The following is a 26310-nucleotide window of genomic DNA, read 5'->3' as shown; positions in this document are numbered from 1 at the left end:
ACGTGCCAAGTCATTTCTCTCCATCCTCAACCAGGACCCTTCCTTCTACTTACAATGCCCCATTTCCTCGTGGTCGGCTCTTACTTGCAGTGACTCCCTTCACTCTCATCTACCTCCATTTCAACAACATACCAGACGTAACTGTAACTCAAGCACTGCCAGTGTTCTCACTCACGTTTTCATCTCCTCATGCTTCGCCTGCTGCAGCTCCTTTAAGGCCTTTTTAAGTCTCTCTTCCCTGAATGTTATGCCTTTACATCTCTAAGCCAACAGAAATGCCTACTAATGATTCATATATTTCCAAAATATTAAGAACTGTAATTTAAGGCAGGATAGATAAAAGGCCCTATTTCATTTTAAACAATGACATGCCAAAGGCTACTAGTCAATTATTACTCAGTTATGGAGGCTATTCCGTCCCTGTATTTGCTCAATTTTTACAGAAAAAGAGATTATGAAATTCGGAAGACAGTCCATATTAAGCACATGTAAGACTGAAGAAGTGCTCACATATAAAATGGGAGTCCACATGTTTTGAAAGTGCACTTACGATCAAAAGAGCAAGCGTTCAAAAACTCTTGCTCTTCTTCTGTACGCTCCCTTCTTATGCTGCTGACACAAGTGCTTGCTCATGTCACTGTTTTAACTTACTCTACCTCTATACAGTCAACTTTGCGCAAACTGGATATTGTTTGCTACGTATGAATGAACCTGTTGCCTCAGTAGTAGAACAAATAGTCCCAGAAACTTGAGTTTCAGATGCCAGTGAAAAACTGCAGTATTGGTGATGAAAAAACCACCCCAAACTAACTTCACAGAATTTTCTCAGCAAAATGACAAATCTCCGCAAACCGGGAACGGAGGGGCCGAACAGCAGCCCTGCTGAAAAGATCTGGATGTCACGAGGGATGCCAGGCTGAGTATGAACCAATACACGTGCTCTCACCACAAATTAGGCAAAGCACATCCTGGCTACATTAGAAGAAGCATGGCCAACAGATCAAGGGAAGTTATCACCCCTACCTATTCTGGGTGCAGCACTGCAAGTAGTTTTGGGCACTGTCCAGTTTTGGGGTCTCCAGTTCAAGAGGGTCACTGAGAAACCAGAGACGACCCTATGGAGGGTAACCAATATGGCTAGGGGCCTAGAGCACATGTCCTACAAGGAGAGATTGGGGGAGCCAGGCTTTTTTAGTCTGATGAAAAGGAGGCAAAGGGGGGGATCCAATTGCAACCTATACCTACTTGAAGGAAATTACAGAGATAATGGAGACAACCTCTCCTCTGTAGTGGCAGATGATAAGAGCAATGGCCACAAGTTGCTGTTTGGGAGCCTCAGACTGGATATTAGGAGAAACTTCTTCATTAGGAGGGTAGCGCAACACTGGAACAGGTTGCCCAGAGAGGTGGTAGATCTCCATCCTTGGAGAATTTCAAAAATCAGCTAAACAGAACCATGGCTCAACTGATCTAGCGCTGGCAGTGGTCCTGCTTTGCATGGGAGGATGGACTAGACGACCTTTGGCGGTTCCTTGCGGCCAACATCCCTGTAATTCTACAGACAGTTCATGGCAGCCCTTGGATTTTTCTCTTTTCTACTATAAATAACAAACTCTCGGAGATATACTTCATCTTTTGCCTTTCTGGATCTCCTTTAAGCTCCCCTTCCTACTGCTCTTTTGGTAAGAGAAATGGGAAGAAGAAAAAAGATAGCTCCACTTCTCTTTTTAGTAAGGCGCCTAAAGGGGATAGCAAACATACAGTCTCACAGAATCCAGTTGCTTCTTGTTTAAGGTGACATAAGGGTATCGGGTATGGGTGTGTATGTGAACACAAGTGAACACAGAATAAATTAGAGTCAATGACAATAACTGTCTCCATGTCTTCCCAACGCGTCCTCCAAACTTTCGGTTAGGTAACCAGTATATTTGAATCTAGTTTGCCAGGCATACGGAGATTTACTGAAGAGCCCTTCATTCAGTCAAGGCTCGGCGGAGTGAGAAATCTCCTTTCCCATTTATTTCGGTTACTAAGATCACATGTAGAGTCCAAGCAGTGCTGGAAGTAAGGCTGACTGGAAGACACCTAGAATTTCAGTGTTCCTCAAAAGCAAGGCTAAATACCTGTGCAGAGAATCCTCAGTTTCCAAAATCTTACCGCAAACCCTTTTCAATTCTCGCCTTGGTGAATTAGCCACTAGTGATGCCTCCAGTTCATCATAATCAGCTGAAGAGATCATGCATGTCATCTTCTCCTTTGGAATTTGCCCCCATATGGGAGACCCGACCTCTTGAATCTTTGAGGCCTGGGATCAGCAGTCAATGCAACACGTAAGGATTGGAGATAAACCAGGAACCATCACTACTCTTTCCATTCCAGAGACAAAGCACCTGGAACCTGGAACACTGGGACCTCCCATCCATCCAGATGTGTTCCTCACCACCACTACCTTTCCTCTGGCAGGAGCTGTATCTTGGAGCATAACTCAAGAACTTGATCCACATGCTTATCTCCCATTTCCGATCAAATTTCCCTGAAGTTTGATTCCAAAACTTGAACCAATTCAAGATCACGTGGCTCTTATAAAATGAACGCAGGCCTTGGCACTGTCTGCCATACAAATTATTTGATATAACAGAAGAGGATCACCTTTGTAAAGCAGTACTATCAGTAACCGTCTCAAGTGAGTTGGCCAGTAATCTGCAGAGGAGCTCAGACGAGTAGGTATATCAAGTTCCCTCCAAGCACTTTACTTTCAGCTTCATTTTGTTTAGCTCGTTTTGAACAATCAACCTGCTCACACGTAAAACATACTTTCTGTTCATTTTATAAAAGAGCACCACAAATTATTATGCATTGCTAGCATGAGAGGTATCACGTCCTTGTTGTCTTTAATTCTATAAAGATAGCTAAGATAATTTCTCATAAGAAGTACCATAATTCCTACACCTATTAAGATCTAGTTTCATCCTTGGTTCATCTAATGTTCCCTAAGCACTTCTCATGATCTGTGAAAAAGACATTGCCCTTCTACATACACAGTTACAGAAAACAACGCAGACTTCAGTGAACACCACCAACTACAATGAACGTATAAACAAAAACCATGCCAGGAGGTAGTATTTTCAGCAAAAGGTGACATCACTAGATACCCTCCTTTGTCTAAGAGATGTGCGTAACAGTAGATAAACTCTGCAGAATGAACATCGAACCACAGAGTAACTTAGGGAGGAAGGGGCCACTGGAGGTCTCTGGTAGAGCTCCCTGCTCAAAGCAGGGCCAACTTAGATCAGGTTGCTCAGGGCCTTGTCCAGGTGAATTTTAAATATCTCCAAGGATGGAGAGTCTGCCCCTCTCTGGGCCCCTGTTCTGGTGTTTGACCGCCCTCAAGTGAAAACAGCTTTCCTGTTATTTAATCGGAATTTCTCCTGTTCCAGCTTGTGTCTGATGCCTCCTGACCCGACACTGTGCACCTCTGGGAAGAACATAGCTCTGTCTTCTCTGTACCTCCCGTTGGCCAGTTGAAGACAGCAATTAGATCCCCTCTCCATGTTCTCCCTTCCAGATTGAACAAGCCCAGCTTTCTCAGCCTCTCCTCACGCGTCCTGTGCTTCAGGCCACCGACTGTCTTGGCAGCCTTCGCTAGACTCGCTCCAGTATGTTAACGTCTGCCTCTGGTAGGCCTAAACTGGACCCAACATCCAGATGGGGTCTCACAAGGGCCAAATCGAGTGACAATTAACCTTTCCTCAACCTGCTGCCTACGCTCTTGCTAATAACGCTTGATACGCTGGCCTTCATTGTCACAAGCGTGCACTGCTGGCTCACGTCTAGTTCGCGGTTCACCAGAACCCCCAGCTCCTTTCTTGCAAAGCTGCCTTCCAGACAGCCTGTATCACTCGCTTGTCCCATCCCAGATGAAGTTCAACAAAGTCTTGCATGAAGCTCCCGTCACCCCGTTGTTCCAGCCTGCCGAGGTCCCTCTGAATGGCAGGTCTACCCTTCAGCATATCAATGGCTTCCCACAGTCTGTTATCATCTGTGAACTTGCTGAAAGTGCACTTTGTTCCACTGTCCAGGTTATTAATAAAAACATCAAGCAGCGTCAGCCCCGGTACTGACCCCTGAAGATCACCACTGTTAACTGGCTGACACGTGGATTTTGTCCTGCCGATCGCAGTTTCTAGGCCCAGCTTAGCAGATCGCCTTAGTTGTCTAGGATTTGCTCCCTATCCTACCTATTTGGGGCACCTGTAATAGATCTCTTCAACACAATTGAACCCTTGCTCTTTGGTAGGTGATTCCTCCTGGAACTAATACTGCCAGTTCCTGCAAATTCACCAATTCCTTTGACATCATGTATCAGCAAGAAAAGTGACAGTAAAAGCATATTCACGAGTAACACTAACCTGCATTACACAAATCTGGAATTCAGTGGATTAAAACTGACATCTCTTCTCCCATTGACCATTCTCAGCAATATTCAGTGCCCTAAAGACCTCAAATGTCAGAAGTGGTAGTTTTGACTAGACTTTGTTGGATGAAGAGGTCTCTTTCGTCTAAGACCGCAGGGAAGAATTAGTTCAAAAAAAAAAAATCTTTAAGTAGGAAACGTTGTGTAGTCAAACTGAACAGTTACTCGTTCTGAGTGATCTGTCGTACCACGTGTGAGCCAGGATCTCACTCAGCCACCCTTTCCAAGACGGAATGATCTGCACCAGATGCTCAAAGACGTTGCTCTACTGAAGCTGAATTCCACTCACCCGTCAGTACAGATTCCCAACTTTCCATCCTAATTCTGTGCTTAAATTAGGCCAAAGGAACTAAGGTGGCACAGAGGTAGAGTGCTTCTTGCATTACTTCATAGAGAGAATTTCATGGCTGAAACCATGGTCTCATCACCAGGGCTCCCAGTTTAAGCTTTCCAGAAGTATCCAGACCTCTGTAAAACGGCATGGGTATAAACCAAGTGAAGATTTATACTGACAGTCCCTTCAGGGAACCTGAACTATAGACAAGCAATCCTCCTAGCTAGCATTTCAATGCCTTTGTTAGCATTTTCATGTCAGAAAATCCACACCAGGGAGTTAAGCCCTTCCCTCCACTGGTTTGTCTTTCATGCAGCACCCAGCAAGCTGATTAGTTTCTCTCCTGGCTTGCATGAAACACTTGAACGCTCCTAAGGGAAAAAGCTTAGTGCTGCTGCTGTCGGAGTGCCAGGCTCCCCAAGACCTGTTTGGGTCTAATCCGCTTACTAAGAAGAATTATACATTGTTGGAATTTCTCTGCAAACAGTCTATCCTCTGCAGGGTGCAAAAGGCAAGTCTGACCCTGCAGACACCATGCTGCTGGCAAGATATTTCTAGGGGGTGAGCTTCTGTGCACAATCTAAGGCACCTCTGAAAGACTGGAAGCCTGTCTTAATAAAGAAAGAGCATGTTATATAATACCTCACTCTAGTATCAAGGACTCCAGGATTAATTAGTTAAAGAATTATTTCCTTGAAGACAGATAATCTGTGCAGAGGTTTCTTTACAACCACAGATCTTAGTTCTGCGGCTGAAAGTAATTTTTGTAACAAAGCCTAAATAAATCTAGGTGGTAGCTAGATTCTCACATGAAGATGGTTCTTTACTGTTAAGTATACGTACTATACAGCACTATAGTAATTATACTAATATTATTAGGGTGGTATAATTGAATACTAACTTTCATAGAATAGTAAATATTGTCCTTGTTTTCCTGTAGAACACGAAATAATCACAGAAAGGAGAGGATACCTAAAATGTGTAATATGGAAACATCCAGTTGACTGAACGGATACAGTTAGTCTCCTAAATTTCATCTCAAATTACCCCAAAGTTGGTTAATGAAAGCTCAACTGAGTATGACACTCCATAAAGCCATGGACCTTTTTTATATAAACTATGTTATTTAAAACAGAACATAAAGTCTCAGGCTCTGTTATCCAGTGGAAAAGTGTTGGGGGACAAGGTGGCATCTGCAGACTAGGAGTGTCCTAAACCAGCAAAGACTGGTTCAGAACCTAACTTCAGCAAAGTTCAGCTCTGCTGATATTTTAAGATAGCTGTAGGACTGACATCAGTAAGAGCAAGAAAGAAGGGAAACCTGCCCTTCTGACTTGCACTTCTACTACACCCAGAATCGCCGACTCCAAGACAAATAGACAAACTTTGTTTCTTTTCTGTATAACCTCACTAAAGTTATGAAATAGCATAAGAATGAAGTCAATCGCCTTTATTAAAGACTTACTATTCTAATCTTCTTTCAGTACCCACTTAATGTGTATGCAGTGCACAATAAACAATGCTTAGCTCTTTCGCGTTTCAAAGCACTGGACTGATATTAGCTAGCTAATCCCCAAAATCTTTGTTAAGAGGCAGATAAGAATTATCTGAGTTCTACAGAAGTGGAAAGAACAGTTACTGAAATTTAAGCGATTTGCCTAATGCAGCGCCACTGCATCAGCGCCAAACATCACCTAGGCTGGAGCAAAGCTGCACTTGCAGGTTGGTGCCGTTCTCAGACTTGCGAAAGCTGCTGAGCCGCCTGGCTGTCAAACACCACAGCACGTCTCCAGGTACATCAAGCACAGGACATCAGAAAACAACCGTCACATGATGTTGCTTCTGCCAGAGATGAAGAGCTGAAGAGCAGCAGATGCTAGAAGCGGACAAGTCTTCATCCGTTAACAAGTTACTGCACGAGAACACCCCCGCGTAGGCTAACTAGGGCTTTAGAGGTGAGTTGGCTGACGCTATAACTAGTGGATATGTAGTGCTTATATCTCACTGCCAGCTGGCAAAGAAAACAATTAACGTCCCCAGTGGGAAAAAATTACTCATTTTAAATGCAGTGCATGCAACAACTGCACTACAGATCACAGAAAATTGCAGCTTATGGCAGAGGTAAAGGAATAAGAGACTTGCACTTTTAACTTGTCAAATCAGCACAGATTGCTACTATTTTCATTCTTAGTATTTTACGGTAACCTAGTGATGAAGTTTTATGTTCAGCAGTGTCTCTGCTGGTTTAGGAGAGCTGGAGTTTCCACCCAGGCCATTTTTGCATCACTAAGATGGCACAGTCACCTCCTTGGCATTTTGCACACAGATACTAGGATGACCATCCTCCAACTAAGCATGTCTCAGTAGAGAGTCGGGTTTTGCTCACCTCTCCACTCATGCCCTTCCCATTCAAATCACAGGAGCTGCTCCTGGCCCTGGCTGAGCTGCCCATCCCGGTCATCTGGAGGAGGAAGCTTGATGGAGACCCTCGCAAGTGTGGAGCCTCCTCATGATCACTTATCCACTCCAGCCTCCAAACAGAGAACCACTGGGCAGCGTCTACCATCTCCCTGGACACCTGCTGGGAGTGGTAAGTCCTGCCAAGAGCGTTCGGTGTTCCCTGCCAGTTTGCCCTCCCAATCCACATCTGAGCCTGCCTCCACACACTTCTTCCCCACCATTATCAGTTGTCTATTCTCCTCACGTTTCTTTTTTTTTTTTTTTTCCTAGTCTTTTCCCATTTCAGGAGCGCTTCACAGGTTGTTAGACTATGCTACTGTTCAGTCCTGACAGGAGAATGACAAAACATCCAAGCCAAGAGATACTAATGGGATTTATTTCTATCTATACTGCGACTGTCCTGGGAACAGAAGTCTTCCATCCTGACTGTCAACCTAGCACCTTTCATTAGAGTGACAATACAATACTTTCAGAAACTAATTAATTTCCATTGCTGATGCTTTAGCAGGAGACACTAAGTGCAAGAGGCGGAGGAGAATTCCCCCAAGTCACTCAAAAGTTCTTTCAGCTGTGGAATCAGGGGCAAACATGAAGACATTAGCCAGGATAATTACCCTATTAGTCTTTAAAAATGGCAGTCATATAAAATATACTGCTGATTAGAGTTGTAAAAACTGTACAAATGTTATACTAATCACAGACCTGTATTAGAAAAGTGTAATCATTAATGCAAGCTTAGAGCATGTTATCAAAGATGACAATGTTAGAAACATAATCCAGGTGGCTTATGAAGTGGAAACTGAGCCTGGGCTGATATTTCTCTGCAGCGGGCACAGCATGCACTGTTCCTCGATCTCTCTTAAAAGCCCTCTGTGTGGAAACGCAGCCACAGTGGGAGAGATAGAGCACCCTTTGGGCCACATGGTGAGTGTTCACACAGGCCATAGGCAAAGCAGGGTGGGTTATACCGTGGTGGCACACAGCATCGCGGCACAGTGGCATGGGCCAATGCCCTACTCCACCTGGAGGAGCTAGCCACGTCTTCCTTGCTTCTCTGGGGACAGAGAGAGCTCCCTCGGCATTTGCCCGTGCTGAGTGGGGGAGGGAGGGGCCCACTCTCAGCTGTGGGGACCTCTCTTCTGCAATAATAGAAAAAGTCCAACAATTAGGGAAAAAAATAGTCAACCTCAACTTATTAAATGATCAAGGCTGTTTGTTACCAGGCTGCTCCCAAACTTCCAGGCGAAGCTTATACATGCTACGCAGAGACCACACTAAGCGCACAGAGTGCTTTACAAAATATGAATCGAGACACTACTGCAAAAAGCTCTGTAGCTACGTTCGGAAAGACGAAGGTGATGGCTCAGGTATGAGACAAGATCTGAGAGACCTGCACAGTGGCTATGCAGAGGAGCAGGTTTTCAGGAACAAGGAAGGTCTCTGGGGACTGCTCCAGCCATGCTGGGCAGCATGAAAGAATGAACGAAACAAAAAGTGGGAGAGGAGGCAGAAAGATCAGTTGCTGACTTCACAGGAACTGAGACAGAGCCACTGAACTGCGCGTGGCTTCCACTGCAGACGCGCGAAGGGTCAGATCACAGTCTTCAGTAGTTACAGCTTCCGGAAATGAGCACATATCTGCCGGGAGCAGAGAAGACAGGACAGCCACAACTTTTCCACCAGTTACCTTCGCAACCACCAGTCACCTTTTAAAGCTGTGCTGTGACAAACGTGAAAGGCTTTTATGTACTAATCTAGTATGTTTTAAACGTAGCACACAGGCAAGGATCTTTGTGTACGGGCTGTACAACTGGGCCACAAAGCCACTTAGTATTAATCTGTTCAGGTGTCTGATCTGACTATCACTCTGATACGCACTATGTCCAGAAAGAACAGCAGATGGGTAGGAGACTGATCAGGTCCTTTATAATAGAAGTGATAATATTCCTTTAATGTAGTGAGCTAACAGCGTGTGGTCTTGTCCCACCTCATTCCAGCATCCTGAGAGTCAGCAAAAATGAGTAGAGAAATACACAGGAGGTTTTACACTCTTGTATCGGGAAGACATCTGGCAAGCTGCCTAGATTCATGCTTCTGTTCAGGTGCAAGTTCTGCATTTGGCATTGCCCTCCTGTGCACAAAGCCTATTTACAGCAGTCTACCAGGAGTAAGATACCGTTTCTGTGGAGACATCCTACAGCGACCACAGACAGTTAATAAGAATGTCTCTGTTTAAACCTCTCAGGTTGCTCCTGGCTCCTGAATCTTGCAGTACAAACGTGTTCACCCTTCAGAGGTGATATCCAGTTCATAACTTGCTGCTTGCTGGCAGAGAGGATAACTTCATGCTTCATTGCTTCCTTACATAGTGCTCTGCACATGTTCTCCAGACAGTGCCTGCCGTTGAGTTCCGAGAAATGATAAGAAAGAGTTCAGCAGCTGCTTGTATAACCTGAACCCTAGCTCATAAATTGCTTCAAGCTTTCCTGAAACCACATGTGTCATATGCAGGAGGCTTTATCCTGTTTGTTGCCAACAGGCTATGGCAACTACCATCATTGGAAGGGCACAAAAATAGGGACATTCTATAAGTCGTCAACAGCTAAGACCTAATAGGATTTCAAACAGGCATCAGCTTCTGCTATAATCGTGAGCTATATCTACACGAGTAATATAGTAATGTAACAAGCCAGGGACTATTCTCTAGTCCTGAGGCTGGCTGGTGTAGCACAACTCAGCTCACGTCCAGACATCTGAACTCCTTCTCCTCTGTAACAAGGTGGCCGCAATCAGTGATCCCTCACCTGTGCTAACCCCAAGCCATGTTTGCGCATTGCCTGGGAGAATGCTAGCTGACCCAGGCCAACCAGGCTGGGGTCATGCAAGCAGCTTAAAGCACGGACAGCCCTGTGCAAGCACTCAGGCCCTACCCTGCTCCACTCAACAGCAGAGTTGCAGTTGAAAGCTGCAGGTGAGGTCTGGCAAAAAAACCCCACCTCAAACATACTAATACGGGATCCACAAATGGCAGATGTATGCAGACCACCCTCAGATTTGGTTTTCAGCCACCTGCTTTCATCGTGCATACTGGCACCTGTCCACGGGAAGCAAATTCTGCAACCAAAAATCCACCATAGCTCACATTTCATCTGCCCTCAAACCAGAACTATTCCTTGTCATACACAAGGTATTGTAGTTGAGACGGTCAGAGACGGACGTACCCTAGAGCTCCTGTGTTTTTTGGCATTCTGAACTACCAGACATCCACAAAGAAACGCAGATTCTCTTTTTCCTGAAATATGCTGCGTGGCCTGCCAAGTATATGGCAAATCCAGTCAATCTCATGCACAGAGACTAAAGGGCAGCACTTCGTAAAGGACTGCGTTGGGGCCTCGCTGTGAAGTCTCACTATCTCCCATGGCATATCTCCCATGGCACTAGCTTAAAGCCAGACTTCTGCTTGTTGGTTGCACTTCTCCCAGAACACCTAATGTTTGAAGCTGTGCTGCTCTGTGCCCTGAGGTAGCCACAGTTATAGGTCTGGTGGACTGCATCTCACCTTGGCCACTAACTGGCCTGAATGCCCAGGGTGACTTTTGATACATTTCACTGGAAAGGTCTGATAGTTTGCTTTCATAGGCAGGGGGGGAAATGGAGTGATATCTCCTCCCAACAGTTTCTAGTTTTGAAGTCTTCATTCCTCGCAGACTTCTGTTGGAAACGGATTTCTTCTGCATCTTCTTTGATACGGCTAAGGGGCCGGGACCAGGAGGGGAACAGACGCATTCTGTTTCCTTGAGGGACTAGGAACTGCACCCAAATTCCTTTCTGTAATAGTAGCTGTTAGGACACTGGCTATAAGGTTTCAGGTGCTGAGCAGTATTCCCTTCAAAGCGCCAACAATCCTGGATGGGACTACCTATATGTTGAACAACTTGTGAACATTCCTAACATGAGCTCTCCCTACTCCTGAAAAGCCCACAGTTCTCGTAACTAACTCCTGATGTGACTTAAGCTCTCCAACAACAGCAACAGTATTTGGTGACATATTCAGTGACAAACATGAGAAGTCTTGAGGGGTGAGGAATGATACTGCTCTGGTCCCAAGTCTGACTCTGCTTGGAGTTACTTGCTGTCTGGTACAGTAGGTTTAGCTGAAAGATGCCACTGGAGGGCATCAGGTTTTACAGAATGAGAGCGCAACACTCCTAAAACCTGGAAAATGTGGTGACACTGAATTCTCTCAGTATGCTGTGACCTCAGTGACTTATTTGCTGAATAAACTGATGCTAGAGACTGTTTACAAAGTGCAGGGCAGCTTCACTTTGCTGCCACAGTGGCAGGCAGCCCTTCTTCACTCACTCTCAAAGCCAAGTCAAGTTTTAGCACTCTTCTCTCGAAGCTGCACTCCATCCTGTGAGGAAAAATACCAATTCCCATCTGGAGATTTGTTTTCAGGACTTTGTGCAACCTTTTTTGCATCAGCTTTAAACATTAAATGTTTGATGAATGGGACACTTAACAAAATTAATCTGTTGTTCAGCAGAGTCTAAATCTTACCGGGTTTTAAGAAATATTCATGGACTGCTCTACAAATTGTTTCAGTCATAGAAACTGAAACTTGTACGTGCTCAAATAAAACAAAGGACAACTTGAGCACCTACATGGAACATGATAAAACTTTGGCATGCCGTGTTCTTAAAGGAATGGCACCTTCTGGATAGTGCTGTACAACCACCAAATATTAGTCCAGCCAAATCAAGCTTCTCCAGAACCAATCTTCATAAATACACCTAGAACTTCAAAAGATCCCTGAAATTAAAAGCAAAACCAATACACCCAATAAATAAACCTCCCAACCTCTCTTTCCAGAAATTCCCATAAGTATAGGTAGCAATACAGAGCAGCAAAGTCTGACGTTCACTAGAAGTTTCATTTCTCAGATACCAGCAGATTGTGGCATCCTGTGTCTCAGGAAAAACATAGAAGACACATATGTGTGGCCTTCATATGTCCTGCTCTTCCAGAGACTTCCAGCTAATTTCACGTGCTGTAGGTGAATGTGAACCTACAATGGAATCCATGTTCATTTATTTTTAAAAAAACAGGTAAGCTAACGCAAAGGAAAGGCGATATGCAAGCGTGGCTGCAACTGGGACAATTTTTGCTGAGCCTGGAAGGGAAAGAAAGCAAAAGAGAGGAGGAAAACCAGCAGCAACTATACACGTGGTTTATAAGGACAGTTCTGATGTTTTAAGAATATCAGAGAAACTTAAGTCTTGGCTTAACCCTAGATCCTGCTTAAAAAATCCTTTTAATTTTCTATCAGGTGAGGATGAGAAAAAAGCAACAGCCCTCTTTCCGTGCCTTCCCTCCAACATTGTTGACTATGAAGCAGAATGGGGAGATCCTTAAGCTGCTACCGTTAGGGAAATGCGTGACAAAAAGTCTTGCAGTTTGAAAAGACGCTGTAATAGGATGCAGTTGGCAATAACACAAACCTGAGCTGTAGCTATCTGTTGATGACTGCGAGATGGAACGGGAAAGTGAACGGCGACCGATCTTGGTTGGGCGCTTGTTAAATTCTTGCTTTTGGTCAGCAAACTGGATCTGTTAAGAGAAATTTTTGATTAAATCAGATGTAAAAAAATGAATACTCTGACACAGAAGACTAATTCCAAGAACCCAAAGTAATTCTAAGACCCCAAAGTCTGCGTCTCAGCAGACGGTAACACCATTTCAGTTGCAGGCTGAATTGCAATGTCTATTATTTAAGTGGGGACAGGGTAGCCTAAGTTGGCTTAGTTTAATTCCAGGCACTCCTCTACCTAACACAGTTTTCTAAACACGCTGGAGCTCCCTTTTAGCCATCTCTCAGCATACAAATTAGAAGGGCTTGAAATGCTTCTGTTCCAGTTACACAAAAACATGTGTGATGACACAAGTGCTGACAGTAAAGGTTATTAGTCCAAAGAGGGTGATATTAGAGGGCCTTCAGAAATCTGCAGAACTGATGAGGAGAGCAATTTGTCTTGCTATATTTATTGTCAGGACTAGTATGAGATGCCCGCTCTTTGCTGTACAAAACACAAAAGGCAAAAAAACCCACTTTGAGTAATGAATGCCACTTCCAGCTGCATTCTATATTCAGAAACATTTAAGATTAGATATATCACCTAGGGCCTTTGGCACTGTTGGGAGTATGGCTGCCTGGAGAAACATGCAGAGGGAGAGGGGGAGAGAGAGGCAGTAACTACTCTTTCCTGGTCTCAAACGTTGACCCAGGACTGTGGTCACCACGGTCAAGGAAAAGACGCAAGCAGTAGCTGCCACACAGCAAAAGTCGAAACAAGGATTCAGATCGCTGGATGCACTGGTGAAGCGCATCTTGCTCTTGGTGGAAGGCTGTGGCTATTTAAGAGCACATCACTTAACAAAATGAATCAAGAGAGAAAGGATAAGGCGTGTAAATGAAGTGATGTGGGATATCAGACTGGCAAAATGTAATTATCCAAATTGGAGAGAAGGAAATAGGAACCGACAATATTATTTATCAGCAATGCCCACAATAATAGCACAGTAACGGATACGACATTAATGCTCCTTAGGATTCTGCATTTACCCTCTAACGTCTTCAAGGGTGCTCATCTCACTGCAACAAATTGTTAGTGGATTACAAATACCAGCCTGCTCAAACTGAGAGGAAGAATCAAACCCATTTCCATGTCAATCATCACCAACCAATTACAATTTTACAGAGCCAGTTAGACTCCCCAGTAACGCCTGTGAAGCCCCAGGACCATCAGTAGGTTTGCAAGCCACTGAGTACCACCAGGCAAGCTGTTCTGATACAGCGCAGGGCAAGGACAGGTTCAGTTCTGTCCCATGTTACAGCTGCGTTTACTGCCAGGCTAACAGACACAAACACTTATTTTAAAAAAATGTCAGCAAAGCTGATCTACTCCAAAGCATGCAGAGGACAGAAGGGACAAGTAAAGAGGTGTCATTTTTACCTAGACACTCTCAAGGGTAAAATGACGTTTAACATTCGTATTAATAGAACAGGCTCCCTGCCGCTCCCTGTCCATGTGCTTCAACCCTTTCCCGGGTGAAGCATCTCTTAGCTGAGCAGACCCTCTCTCCAAGTCCTGTTCTACTGCTGCCCTCTGTTGAAAAGAACAGCAAGGAGGTCAAACAGCCAATATCTGCTTACTAGAAACTGTCTAAATCCAGGTTTTCACATAAAGCAAATAACTGCTCTTACAGAAGACTCCACTGCCAGACAGGGTCAGATGTTTACCAGGGATTTGGCAACAGAAACTTCACCACCTATTCCCTGTCCTCAGACCCTTCAGTGTCCCGTTGATGTGGACCTATCAGCTCAGCTCAAGAAAAAACTCCAAATTGTGCAACTGTCTCATTCCCCTACTCACTTCAGTAACAACCTTAAGCCAGTGACTGCAAGCGACTCACAAGTTCCTGTACGGACTCTATTACATCCTAAAGCTGTTCAGTCTACTTGCCTTGTCCGAGGTTGCACAGCACACAGGCCTACGGTTTTAGGAAGTATTTTAACTCCCAGTGCTTATTGTCTTGACAGCTAACCATCAACGCTCCAAATACATTTATGTTTTGTGCTAAATCTCAGTGAAACTGAAAAAATAACTTCCATTTGCAACATTCCTTGGACTTTGCTATGGGCATAAACCGACTGAATCTGGTGCAAAGGGATTAAATATTTACATCTTCAAAATACTGAAAGCCATTAATTGAGTCTATTAACTAAACCCCTGGGGTATTCTGAGAAGTCAGTTTTGTTTAAAGAAGTCACCTAACCATAAAGAATTGGATCCCTTCCTGGGAACTCAAGTTCAAGCCCAGAGGTTTAAGCAGCGGCACCGGACGCTGCAGGGGAATGGGCTGCCGACCTTACGGAGCCGGGACCCTGCTTCTCGGGCCAGCAAGCAAACACTTCGCTATCGCGACTATACCATGTCGGCTCTTCAGCTCTCGGGGGGACGCAGACGAGGTCAGACGAGAACTGTGCAGCCTGGCTGCAGCGCGCCGGGCACCACGGCACGGAGCCCGGGAGAAAAAGACGGAAAAAAGGAAAAAGGTGATGGGGCGCTCCGGTGGCTATTTCAGATTCCTCTGTGAACTCAAGTTTGACCTGGCCCTGGGACAAACAGTCAAAGCTAGTGGGGAGGAGGGAAAGGGCCTGCCAAACAAAAATTTGCCGCAGCACCCGCAGGCTTTTCTTCTGCTAATCTTAAAATGAACGACAACAGAGCTACACGGGATCGGAAAACACACAGCAAAAAGCGCCTTGAACTGATGTTACCATCAGGAGTTGCCTTCCAGATTAACACCTCTGATCCACGTGAGGTAGGGTCTTTGCACACACAAGCCAGGTTTCATAGTCTTTACTAACAACACTTAACTGGCCTGAAATAACTTTTTTTCATTTAAAACAAACCCCTCAGCAGCTGAACAGCTTCATCAAAGCACCAGCTTATTTGTGTGAAATGACGCTCCAGGCAAAGTGAGACATGCTGCAAGTCTACTAAGGGTAAATAATTTGTATTATCGACTTCAGAAGTTCTGCAAGAAGTTCTGTTAACGTTTTTCTTTCCTACCTCATCTGTTCAGAGATATTCATTGCAACAATGTTATCAGGAACAGAGTGATAACTATAATTGTGTTCACATTGTATTCACAAGGTACTTTTAGACGCAAGACAGGCAGGCAACTACATGCTGAAAAGCACAATAAACCACGGACCAAATTAAGCTGAAGTAGGAACTGGACTTCATGAAAGTCCTGCCACAAGCAGGGTTTATCTGAGCAGAGCTCTGACTTCCAAGAAGTAGCACCCGGGCACCAGAACAGCAGAAGCATCACGGTGCGTAGGGGAGAGGCGTCTTCCAGGCCAAGTCTCAGGTATGTTTTTCACTAGCATAACATTTCACCCTTTTCGTTTAACTTTATCCACGGAATAACAGACAAGGGTGGGCAAGAGTGAATGCTGGAAACTTGATTTACTTAGGACAACTATTGTATCCACCTTCATCCAGTGCTAAATACTGTACTGCATGCATGTGTGAATAGGTACATATAGCAGTGGCTGGCAGCAGTATACCTTCAAGACAATCTCTACAACAGGTCTTCAATTTAGAGTTGAAATTTCAGCAACAAACACTCAATCCAGTCAGAAGAACGGTATGGAAAATGAGACTTTGCCCATCCAGATGAAAATTCTCATTTAAAACTACACTGCATTGCACGGGATTCAGCAAAGCGACCACACAATAGATGGTGTTGTGTGTGCACCGCCTTGTCCGCATCAAAGACTTGGTATGTGAGCCTAGCACAAAAAAAGTTATTCAATTACTGGGGGTGGAACGTGCTCAACTCAAACAGAAATATCTCTTAACGTAACAGCCAACTTTGCATGAGTTAATGCTCAAACGACAGATTGCGAAGCCTTTGAAAACTACAAATGTTGGGATTTAGGAGGCCAATCTGCTCCGTAAGTATATGCACGCTGCTGCTTTTAGCAACCACGAACCCCCAGCAGGAAAAACAATTCAAGCTGGAAAACCTAACTTCCAGAGCTACAAGGGTTAATGACTTCTAAATGCATGTGCATGCTCACTACATTTTAAATGAGATAAGCTACACGTCTACCTGAGGAAGCTGCCTAGGATTTCCACCCTGAAGGTCAGCTCTACGCCGATCCACAGAGCAAAAGAGCAAGTCTTGCTCTCCGAGGTTTTCATACACAGCTTAATCGCAGACAAACTCCCTGCTCAGAAATCCATTTACTCCTTCACGTTGCTCCAGGTGGTCTGAAGAACAACCCCAGAACAACATGTTTGGCTCAACGCTTCACCGTCTCAAACCTCCTGACAGAAAATGAAGAAAAGTTCTCTGGAGAGCGTGTTTCTATCTAACCGGCGAAGGGGCTGAGTCAATCCCAGAAGTAAGTGATTTGCGGGAAGAGCAAGGAAGGGAAGGAGAAAAAAAAAAAGTGGGGGTATAGAGAGAAAAACAAACGGACTTTTTAATAGAAAGACAAGAGTACAGTACCTAAAGGCTGCCCTCACCTGGGCTTTAATCCCTGAATCTCCATTCACATTGTACTTCTTCTTGTTCGGCATGATGGTCTTACCTAGGGCCCTTCTGCAACTCTTCCAGTCCGGGGTAGCGGCTGGCCATTCATTTATACCTCCCAGCACCAGCGATCCTGTCTGCTCTGGTTTCAGCTCTTGGGTGGAGGGAGAGGGCGGGAGGAAGGAGGAAGGTAAGGGGAAGGCTGCACTCGCCTGCATTTGCAGACTCCCTTCGAAGGGCCCTTTTTGGCAGGAAAGAACCCCAAGACTTAACGAGGCATTCCTCCATGCGTCCCGCAAAACAAGTCCTAGTTCTGGTTTATGCTGAATTACAGTGTTTGCCTGACCTCTAAACAGTTAGCAGCCGTTGTTAACATGGCCTGGCTTGTGCGTGCATAACAATAGCTTATTTATATAACCAGAACATTTCCTTGCTTGCTATAATTAACTTGCTAATTAGGTTCTTTTTAACTTGGGTTCTCCCCCCACCTTCCTTCTCCCCAATGTCAGATGATTACGTTAACAGAGCCTCATTAGAACAAAATTAACTAATGAGCAACTGAAACAATGAAGGTATTTGTTCGATGGCAAAGTGTTTTTTAATTACGCCAGCCCCCCTTCCTCCCCCACGGCAGCAAGCACAGAGCCCTCCGTCCTTGGAAGGGTCAAGCCTTCTCAGCGGTCCCGGTCAACGGTCTCCCCCAAGTCACTAACTCCCACCTAGCTGTCCGTGAGTCAGATGATTCCTCTTCCCCTGGTACAGGCACCTACCAGCGCAAGGAGAGGGCAAAGGACAGCCCCAGGGAGAGGTCAGACGGGACGCTTGTTTTGTCCCTGACAACGGAGCCAAGACAATTTCTATGCAGAACTTCAACACTTACTCCCCAAAAGAGAAGGTGCTGTGAAGCTATGGCCCAGGTCCAACTTAACATGCAAACAGTTCTTCCCCATGTACTAGTCACAGATACATGCTTCGGGAATAATTTGCCAGTGATTTGATATTATATTGCTCTTAAATAGTTGCTGATGTTATCCCATGGATAGTATAGCATGATGGGGAAAATGCTTCCAGGAAAACAGTGCTTGCAAGTGCCCTTGCGCAGTGTTTCTGCGCACTAGCATGGGCCAGAAAGGAATTTTACATTTCCATAGTATATTTTAAGGAATCTGAGAGCAGTAAACAAAATTTTAAGACTAAGAAATCCTGGGAAATATGAAAGTGCATGCCTGCGTTGTGAAGGGGAAAATCAGAATTTCCTACTTTAAGGAATCTGCAGAATAATTGGAAACAGACTCCAAACCATCCCAACTCTATCTTCTGCCTTCAGCCCTAAAGAGCTCGCCTTCCCAAAGGAGATGCAACCGCTTGGCCTGTTGTGGGCGACTCTGCGGTGCAAAGGGCCTGCCGATAATACACAGCAGCACCACCCAACTACGCCGAATGACGGAAAGAAACAGTCACTGGAAACTGCGCCATGGATTCTTACAAGGGCAAACTCATTTTTCAATTTGGAAATATGTCAGGACGTTTGAGACTGGGATGAACGCCCATTTGCATCAAGTAAGACTGAAGCCAAAGCTACGTTGTCAAAGTAAGTTTTTGCTTTGTTTTTTAATTTTATCAGCAACTGTCTTCATGCAAAACCCTAACAGATGCTACTTTATCTCAGTGCAAGCTAGTCAAGAAAGGCCTGAGAAAGGAGTATGAAGCTAACCTTAACTAGCACCACCAAGGCAGAAACTACTTTTTCCACTAGGATCTCAGAGCAAGAGAGTCCACCACTCAAGGACCTTCTGTGAGTTATAATCTGGCTCAATCGTGAAATAAGAACAGGGAGAACTATGTTCAGTCCTAGTAAAACCCAAGTTGTCACTACAATTAAATGAGCTACGCATGATCAAAAACTACCTTTTAAACAAGGTTGAGGGACAATCTTACCGCAACTCTGGGTTAATTTAGCCATGTTGTGTGCTTGTAACATTTTTTATTCTCTTTAAGTTTGTTAAATGAAATCTCAACAGTTGGCGCAATGAGCAGGGTTTACACTGCAAGAGGAACTGGCTTTGTAAATTCTCTGAATTTTTAAACTTTGTGGACACAGCATTTTTGTAGCGCTAGCTTCTTAAACTGTGGATTTTCTTTTTTTTTTGAAAGGATCAAAAGGGAAAAAACAACAGGGGCTACTGATGCCGTAACGCACACAGGTCGTACGGCTTCGCTCACAGCTTACAATTCCACCTGCAACAAATCTGTGAACAACACAGCAAAGTTACGCACCTAATTAAAACACATCTACACGCACATAAAACAACACGTCAAGTTTGTGATCTTCGTGACTAGCCACTCTTTGGTTATTCATATGTGACAAAGTAGCTAGAAAGTCTTTTTCCAGTGGAGAAACTTCTCATCCAACTGATGAATTTTACTCCTTTTTCCACAAATGAAGAAGTAAAGATTACAACGGAAATAATTTCACAATTTTAATCAGAACGGATGCGACCGACATGACCATGCTAATACTACGTGACCCTGCCTAGCAATTCTGCCTTAAGAGAAAAACACTTCACCGTAATGCACAGCTTTGGATACTCTCCAGAAAAGCGTTGCTCCTGCCTGCAGGTACGAAATGGAGATACAGAAGGAGTCGTTTGCCCAAGCTCGCAGCAGGGCAGCCTAGACCAAACTCTGGAACCACCTCCTGGCGTCTCCCTGCTGTTCAGGACGGAGAAGCTGCTTTACTACCCCAGTGCAGCACACGGTACTCCACTTGCCGAGCCAGATACTCCAGATGCTCCATCTCCTGTTCCACTTTCCGCCATGAAACTGGAGATGTGTATGTAAACATCAGGTGTGAGCATCTGAAATGCATCCGAAAAGGGAAGTACTCCCCTTCTGCAGTATCAGTTATGCTTTCTCCTCCACCGTGACGTTCCTCCCTCCTTGCCTGAAATGCTCTATCACGTTCAGCTTTCATGTATCAGGGAGCTTCTGTTCTCTTCTTAATCCACCTCCTTAACTACGCTCAGATTTCTAGATCATATCGTTTCAAGAAAGGGACGGTCCATGCCCATTTATTCCATAGTTGCACATGCCTTAATTTAATATGTAATCCTCACAACGCTGCTCGCTGAGCCAAAACTTTAACGAAAGCTCAAAGTGTTTAAGATTCCAACTCTACAGCCAAAAGGTCACATGAAGTCTAACTCCAGGCTTAAGAGATGTATTTTAACCCTTCGGTGCCTTCCTTCTAAAACAGTTTGAGAATTGCCAGGCTAAGGCTGTTTTTACCTCCAAGATGACAGATAGCAAGACCCGGTGCTGTCTAGGAATGAGCAGTTAACCACGTGGGCCACAGCAGGGTCGAAATGCACGAGCAATTCAAGGGACCTGCCCGATTCTTGAGCATCCTACGCCTTGCAGACTCTCAGCACAGCGTACTTCTAACTCGCTTTCAGCACTGCGCTGAGGTTGCATATAGCAAAAATCCTAGACCGCGGCCTAAAATCCTGCAAGCTCTCACCCAACAATGTACTGTATTCTACTAGGATTGAGATGAGTGTGGTCCTCAAGCCCCTGAGGAAACTGCTAGTCAGGACAGAAGCGTGGCCCATTTCTATCAACCGTTCCTCTCACCCTAGTGGCTAAACGAGATCAAGCATCCAGGTTCAGATAGTTTGGGAATACTTCACTCATCCGTACTTAAAAAACCTCCCCTGTATGACACCTTCTGCTAGGCTACCTCTTTAAAAAAAATCCCCCGACGTTAACAAAGCTGCAGGTAGAAGCAGTTCTGCAGGTAAAACTAAGCTCTTCCGACACCTTAGTACTTATTCACGCTTCCACGATAGCGAACAGCAGCATTTACTCCCAACGCACGATCGATACGAGCACAGCCATCCCTGGTGTAACTGGGGGGATCGGGAGGGAAGAGGAAGGAGGCTTTTAAAAAAAGTAAAACAACTAAATCTTAAACCAGGTGGACCTGGGTGGACAACGCCAAAGGAAAAGGAACAGAGAAACTTCTCCCCTCACCCCCGCCTGTAAAACAGATTCCTTCATCATCCCTGGCTCTGTTGTTCATAGCGGCCCCATGACAACCCAAGCAAAAGAGGAGTTATTTCCATATTGTTTCAAGTTGCTTAGGCAACAAAAGGGTAATTTGTGTTTTACAATTAAAAAAAAAGAAAATTGTAGGATCACAGACGTTAGGGATGGAAAACACCTGCTGAGTCATCACAAGAAATGTGTACGATATCTCCAACAGTAAGGGCATTTCCTACTGACCTCGGCTCACGCGGGATCTTAGAGGGCAGTTATGGAGAACCGTATCTGATGGAAACCCGGGGTCCCCGGCTGCCCGGGCGCGCGTCCTGCCTCCCTGCCCACGTGTCCCGCCGTCACCGGCGCCGCGGCGGCTCAGGGAAGCGACGTGGCCCACAGCCAGCGCCTGCAAAGAAATCCTTCTGCTTCAGCCGGGATGGTACGGGTGGGAAATGACTTTCCCCTTGGACAGTAGTTTTCATTTACATCGGATTATCAATAAAAAGATTTTATTTTCTTTTATATAAATCTGACAGGCCCCTTAATACGCTTCCTAAAAAACATTTCTAGATAGCAGTTTGAGTTTTGCTTCTACACCATCTAGAAGAAAAGCTCTGTCCAGAGAAATTGTTTATCATTACAGGGAAAGACTATCCTGCTAATTATCTAGAAATCATTAAAGATTATGCAATCAGAGATTACCTAACTTATCACCCAGTTGCACAACAGGAAATTACTGAAACCTTCACAAAGGCGGCATGCACCAGAGTCAAAGCAGCATTTCGGCTTCCTGCATTCACTGGTTGCAGTATTGTAAAAGGGCCAGATTCGAAAATTCAGAATGACATTATTTTGTTCCCACCTACTTCAGGATGAGAAATACATGCTGCACATAATCGAAATTTCTCCTGGGCTCCCCTGACCAGAGGGGGTAAATACTTGTTCAATGTCAACGTTAAACCCAAGTTACAGATTATATGAGAAGCGGAAACTGGATTTTCTACCCAATTAGGGAAATACCATGACCTCCAGTTTGGTTCACAGCAGACTAAATGACTTCGCCTTGTACTGTTCCCCAGGCCTGTAAAACTCCAGTTCTCCATCACAGCCCAGGATCAGTTCAGATCCAGCTCCACAAACCCAACTCATATCAGGAGGCTGCGTTGCAAATCAGCTCCCAGCCATAAAAGTCACAGACGACGGGAGAGCTTGCATTTTACCCTTTACACAACACACGCACTTCCGATAAGCAGAGCAGAAGGGACGATGAGTCAGTTAACAAATGAGCTAATATTCGATTGTTCTGTAAGTAATAAAATTGGTATCGCAGTAAATGTAGGATCTTGGTCAGAACGCTTTTCAAACCTTCTCAAAGTCCCCGAACATTAAAACTCGAGTATAAAAGATTGCTTGAAATCTTAATGAAGATGAGCATTTTACAGCTTAGGCTAATCGTTACTTAAAACGTGGTTATTCGCTTCCACATTGTCCCGAGAAACCACGTAACATGCAAATCAGCTGAGTTAAAACACTGATTAAAAGCATTGCTGGAGGATGTAACTATAAGCCCTTCGTAGATACAGTCTGATACCACAGCAGCCTTAAACCGTCTTAAAAACATACATCCACACTACAAAAAGAAACTGCTAGAGCCATATGAAAAACCATTCCACTTAAATTAAGTGTCTGTCATACAGTCCTGATCCCGGTGGCATTGAATTCAACCTCATAAAGATGCATGAATCATAAAGGAAGAAATTATGGAGAGCAGTCGTGAGAGGATTTTTGCTTTTAAATAGGACTCCGCACTTCACAAGCTGTTTTTAAGTACAAAATACCCACATTTGAAACAATAGTATATTATTATACAAACCTTTATCACTTTCATCACTTTATCACCTTTAAATGCAAAATTAATTTCCTTGTTGCTGATATAAATATGAGATAATTTGGATCCAAGAACAAAATAATTCAATTAACACTAAAAGCTAATATGTGAGAAGCAAAATGATAAACTGTGATGTTACAAAAGGAGTCGGTAAAAAAATCGTAAAGTTTAACAAACCTATGCTGGAGGTACACAATGTTGGATTACTAAGGGGAATAATGAAGTTCAAATCAAATCAGCATGCACACACTGTATACAGAGATAAATAGCAAGGTGGTAAGAATATCTTTACATGTGTATATATGAGAATCCAAACTTTTTATTATAGTGACCTAAAATGTTTTTGGAAGAACTACCAAGAGCCATGACTTTTAAAATAAAGATGAAAAATATGAGCAGAAACCTAGGAACATACAACAGATATTGACAGGGAATTTCTGAACTTCTGAAGTATCATGAACATTTTTGCACCAAAATAGGTTGCGCAGACCCTGAGAGGACACATGAAGCTGACCTCCACATATGTAACCGCTTGTCTTCCAAGCGTGGCCTACTTTTTGGAACAATGTTCAACCACTTTGGGAATTCTTTCCATCAGAGAAGCAAAGCAGAGAAAAGTTCAGTCTGCTGTTTGCTAGAGTCTCCATTCCAACCTTTTTAACCATCACAAAGAAGTTGGGCAGCGCACGCTGCCCTGAGGAGTGCAGCAAGTAATAGAGATGCAATTACAACAACAAAACCCTATTTGATAAAAAATGAATCTTATTTGATTCAAAATAAAAATGAAGTAGTCAAGACAATCTTTGCTATGCTGCTCTTGCAGCTGATGAAACTGCCTTCTGGAGCACGTTGCAAAGTTTCTCCCACTCCTCTTTCCCGTTGGTCCCAAATTGCTAAGAATTAGCTCTTATTATAATGTATCTGCAAGACAGGGTACGACACCGGGGACTATTTCCTAAGCCACCTGCCCATTTACAAGGCGGTTCATGCTGAAGAATAACCCTGCCCTGGCAGAGATGGTCTAATGGGTCTTGTCAGTCTCTGGCTTTGACCAGACTCGGCCTGAACTGAGCTTGGCCTGACGCCTCCTGGGGAAGAGAAGCTCCCTTCAGAAACCAGGCAGCAATCAGTTGGCTATGGGGTAATTAAAATAACAAACTAAATAACTCACCATCCATTCTGGCACGTGGAAAGCAGAGGCGCTTGCACTGCTGTCCCACTTCTCCATAACTGAATCTTTCCAAGGTCGAATTTGTTTCGCAGCAAAAAGAAAGGCTGCTTGGATATGCAAAAGGCTAAACAGTGAGCCGAGCCCAACTCAAGAGCCGAGCTCCAGCTATTCAGCCGCCGAGGCGTCTTCCAGCAGAGGCCTTCTATTCAAATCAGCCGCTTTGGCCAACCGTTCGGACGAGAGACGGCCAGCGCCAAAAGCACACTCAGCTCCTCGTTTCTGTTTAAAATCCTGGATCGGATGAACTCCACTCTGGTTCCCTGTTTTCAGCTGGTGTTTCAGGGTGAACCCGGCTCCGCACGACTTTTAGCTCGAGCTCCGAGCAGAACGTATGCTTGGCAACCTCGCCGGTACGCGTATGAGACATCTATCAGCAGCCTGCCCACGCCCCGGGGCCCACGTCACCGAAATGCTGATACCACGGATCAATAAAAAAAAAAAAAAGATCCCCACAAAGCAAGGTCAAGGCAGCACACCTATTTTTAGAGCTATATGTCTCCTTGAATAAACAGTATAGCTGGCACCATTAAGAGGTTGTGCAGCTTCTCAGCAAAACAGAAGATGGACACGTCTGACGCGGAAGGGACGCTTCCAGCTTTTAACTAAACGCGGTTGCAAACGGGTTGTGTGATCCTGCGGCTGGATGTAGAACCCGAGAAGTTATTTTTAAAGGCTTCGCATCGAGCGCAAGCTCCGGGCCGAGCAGCGGCGAAGCGTTCGGCTTGGCTGCAGCTCCCTCTGGCGAGCGCCCGGCCGCCGCTCTGCCGGGACCATGGAAATTGCCCTTCTCCGCCAGGAAGCCACTGGCTGCTCACGACAAGACTATCTGCCCCAACACCTCTCTGTTTTACCGACGCGTGCTACCTGTGCCCCAGTGCAAACGCACTTCATTAACGCAGTTCTTTAAGCTAAGCTTTTTATTTGGCGTAACGCTCTGCAGCAACCGCCCTTCGCTAACTTCTCTCCCTCGGAGCAAGCCCACCAGGCTGTTTTCTCCCTCCCGCCTCCCACGCGCTCAAAAAGCTCTGGGCGAGAGCGGGGGAACTCGGCATCGTTTTCGACATATTCGTTCCCCTTCCGTCTCTGCCGGCAGCCTGGTAAGGAACCCGGCTGCCGAAACCACCGCCTTTCTCAGCGTCGCTGAACACCTCCCCCTGGGGCTGCCCCTAAACGGACGGGAGAGGCTCTCAGGTTTCTTTTTGCTCACTATTCTCTAACAACATGAGCAATTTTCAGGGCTAGAAATTTTGTATTTTGCTGTTTCGGGCTAGGAAAGGGTCGCATGCAGCTAAGGGTGAAAAAAAAAGTCTAAGAGGTGTAACACAAGTCTTCTGACCCAACAACCTCAGAGCCGAGTCAATACCTGCGGGACCACGTGCGACCGAAGTCGAGCAGCTACGTTTTGACTACATCATCGCCTAATTTGATCTAACGGGATTTACAGAAACTGGAAAAACTTTGGGGCTTTTTTTTTTTTTGGTGGTATTTTCATAGCGTTGGCCAGCTCACCCTTCCAGATTGAAAGAGGTTTCTATCCAGTACTGCCTGCAAGCGTCAGGGCGTTAAATTCCCACCTCCAAGCAATATTACCTTCAGCCAGAAAAACCTCTTTATCTAGGCAGTCCCCTGAGCAACTACCCAGCCTCGGTGGCTGGCTGATGATCTCCCTGCTTGCGGCGTGAGCGACTGCAGCGCGCAGCGGTCCCTCGCCTGGCACAAGGCGGGCGCCCGCCGTGCCCCCGGGCGCCGGATTGACCGGTTTTGCCCAT

At 45.0% G+C, this 26310-nt stretch overlaps 1 protein-coding gene across 4 annotated transcripts in view; it reads right to left on the bottom strand.

Moving 5' to 3' along the window:
- The window catches only part of AHCYL2 (adenosylhomocysteinase like 2), a 118830-nt gene that overhangs the window by 30026 nt on the left and 62494 nt on the right, over positions 1 to 26310 (bottom strand). For 2 of the 4 annotated variants that reach the window (XM_068944521.1, XM_068944436.1), the window contains one exon: positions 12770 to 12878. In XM_068944521.1, coding sequence (XP_068800622.1) covers positions 12770 to 12878 — 109 coding nt within the window. Of the gene's footprint in view, positions 1 to 12769; positions 12879 to 17374; positions 17521 to 24481; positions 25100 to 26310 lie in introns of those variants that run through there. The other 2 variants (XM_009679290.2, XM_068944678.1) reach the window with 2 other exon arrangements.

This window comes from Struthio camelus, chromosome 1, assembly GCF_040807025.1.
Source record: "Struthio camelus isolate bStrCam1 chromosome 1, bStrCam1.hap1, whole genome shotgun sequence".
NCBI lineage: Eukaryota > Metazoa > Chordata > Aves > Struthioniformes > Struthionidae > Struthio > Struthio camelus.
This window is presented reverse-complemented; position numbering and strand designations above follow the sequence as displayed.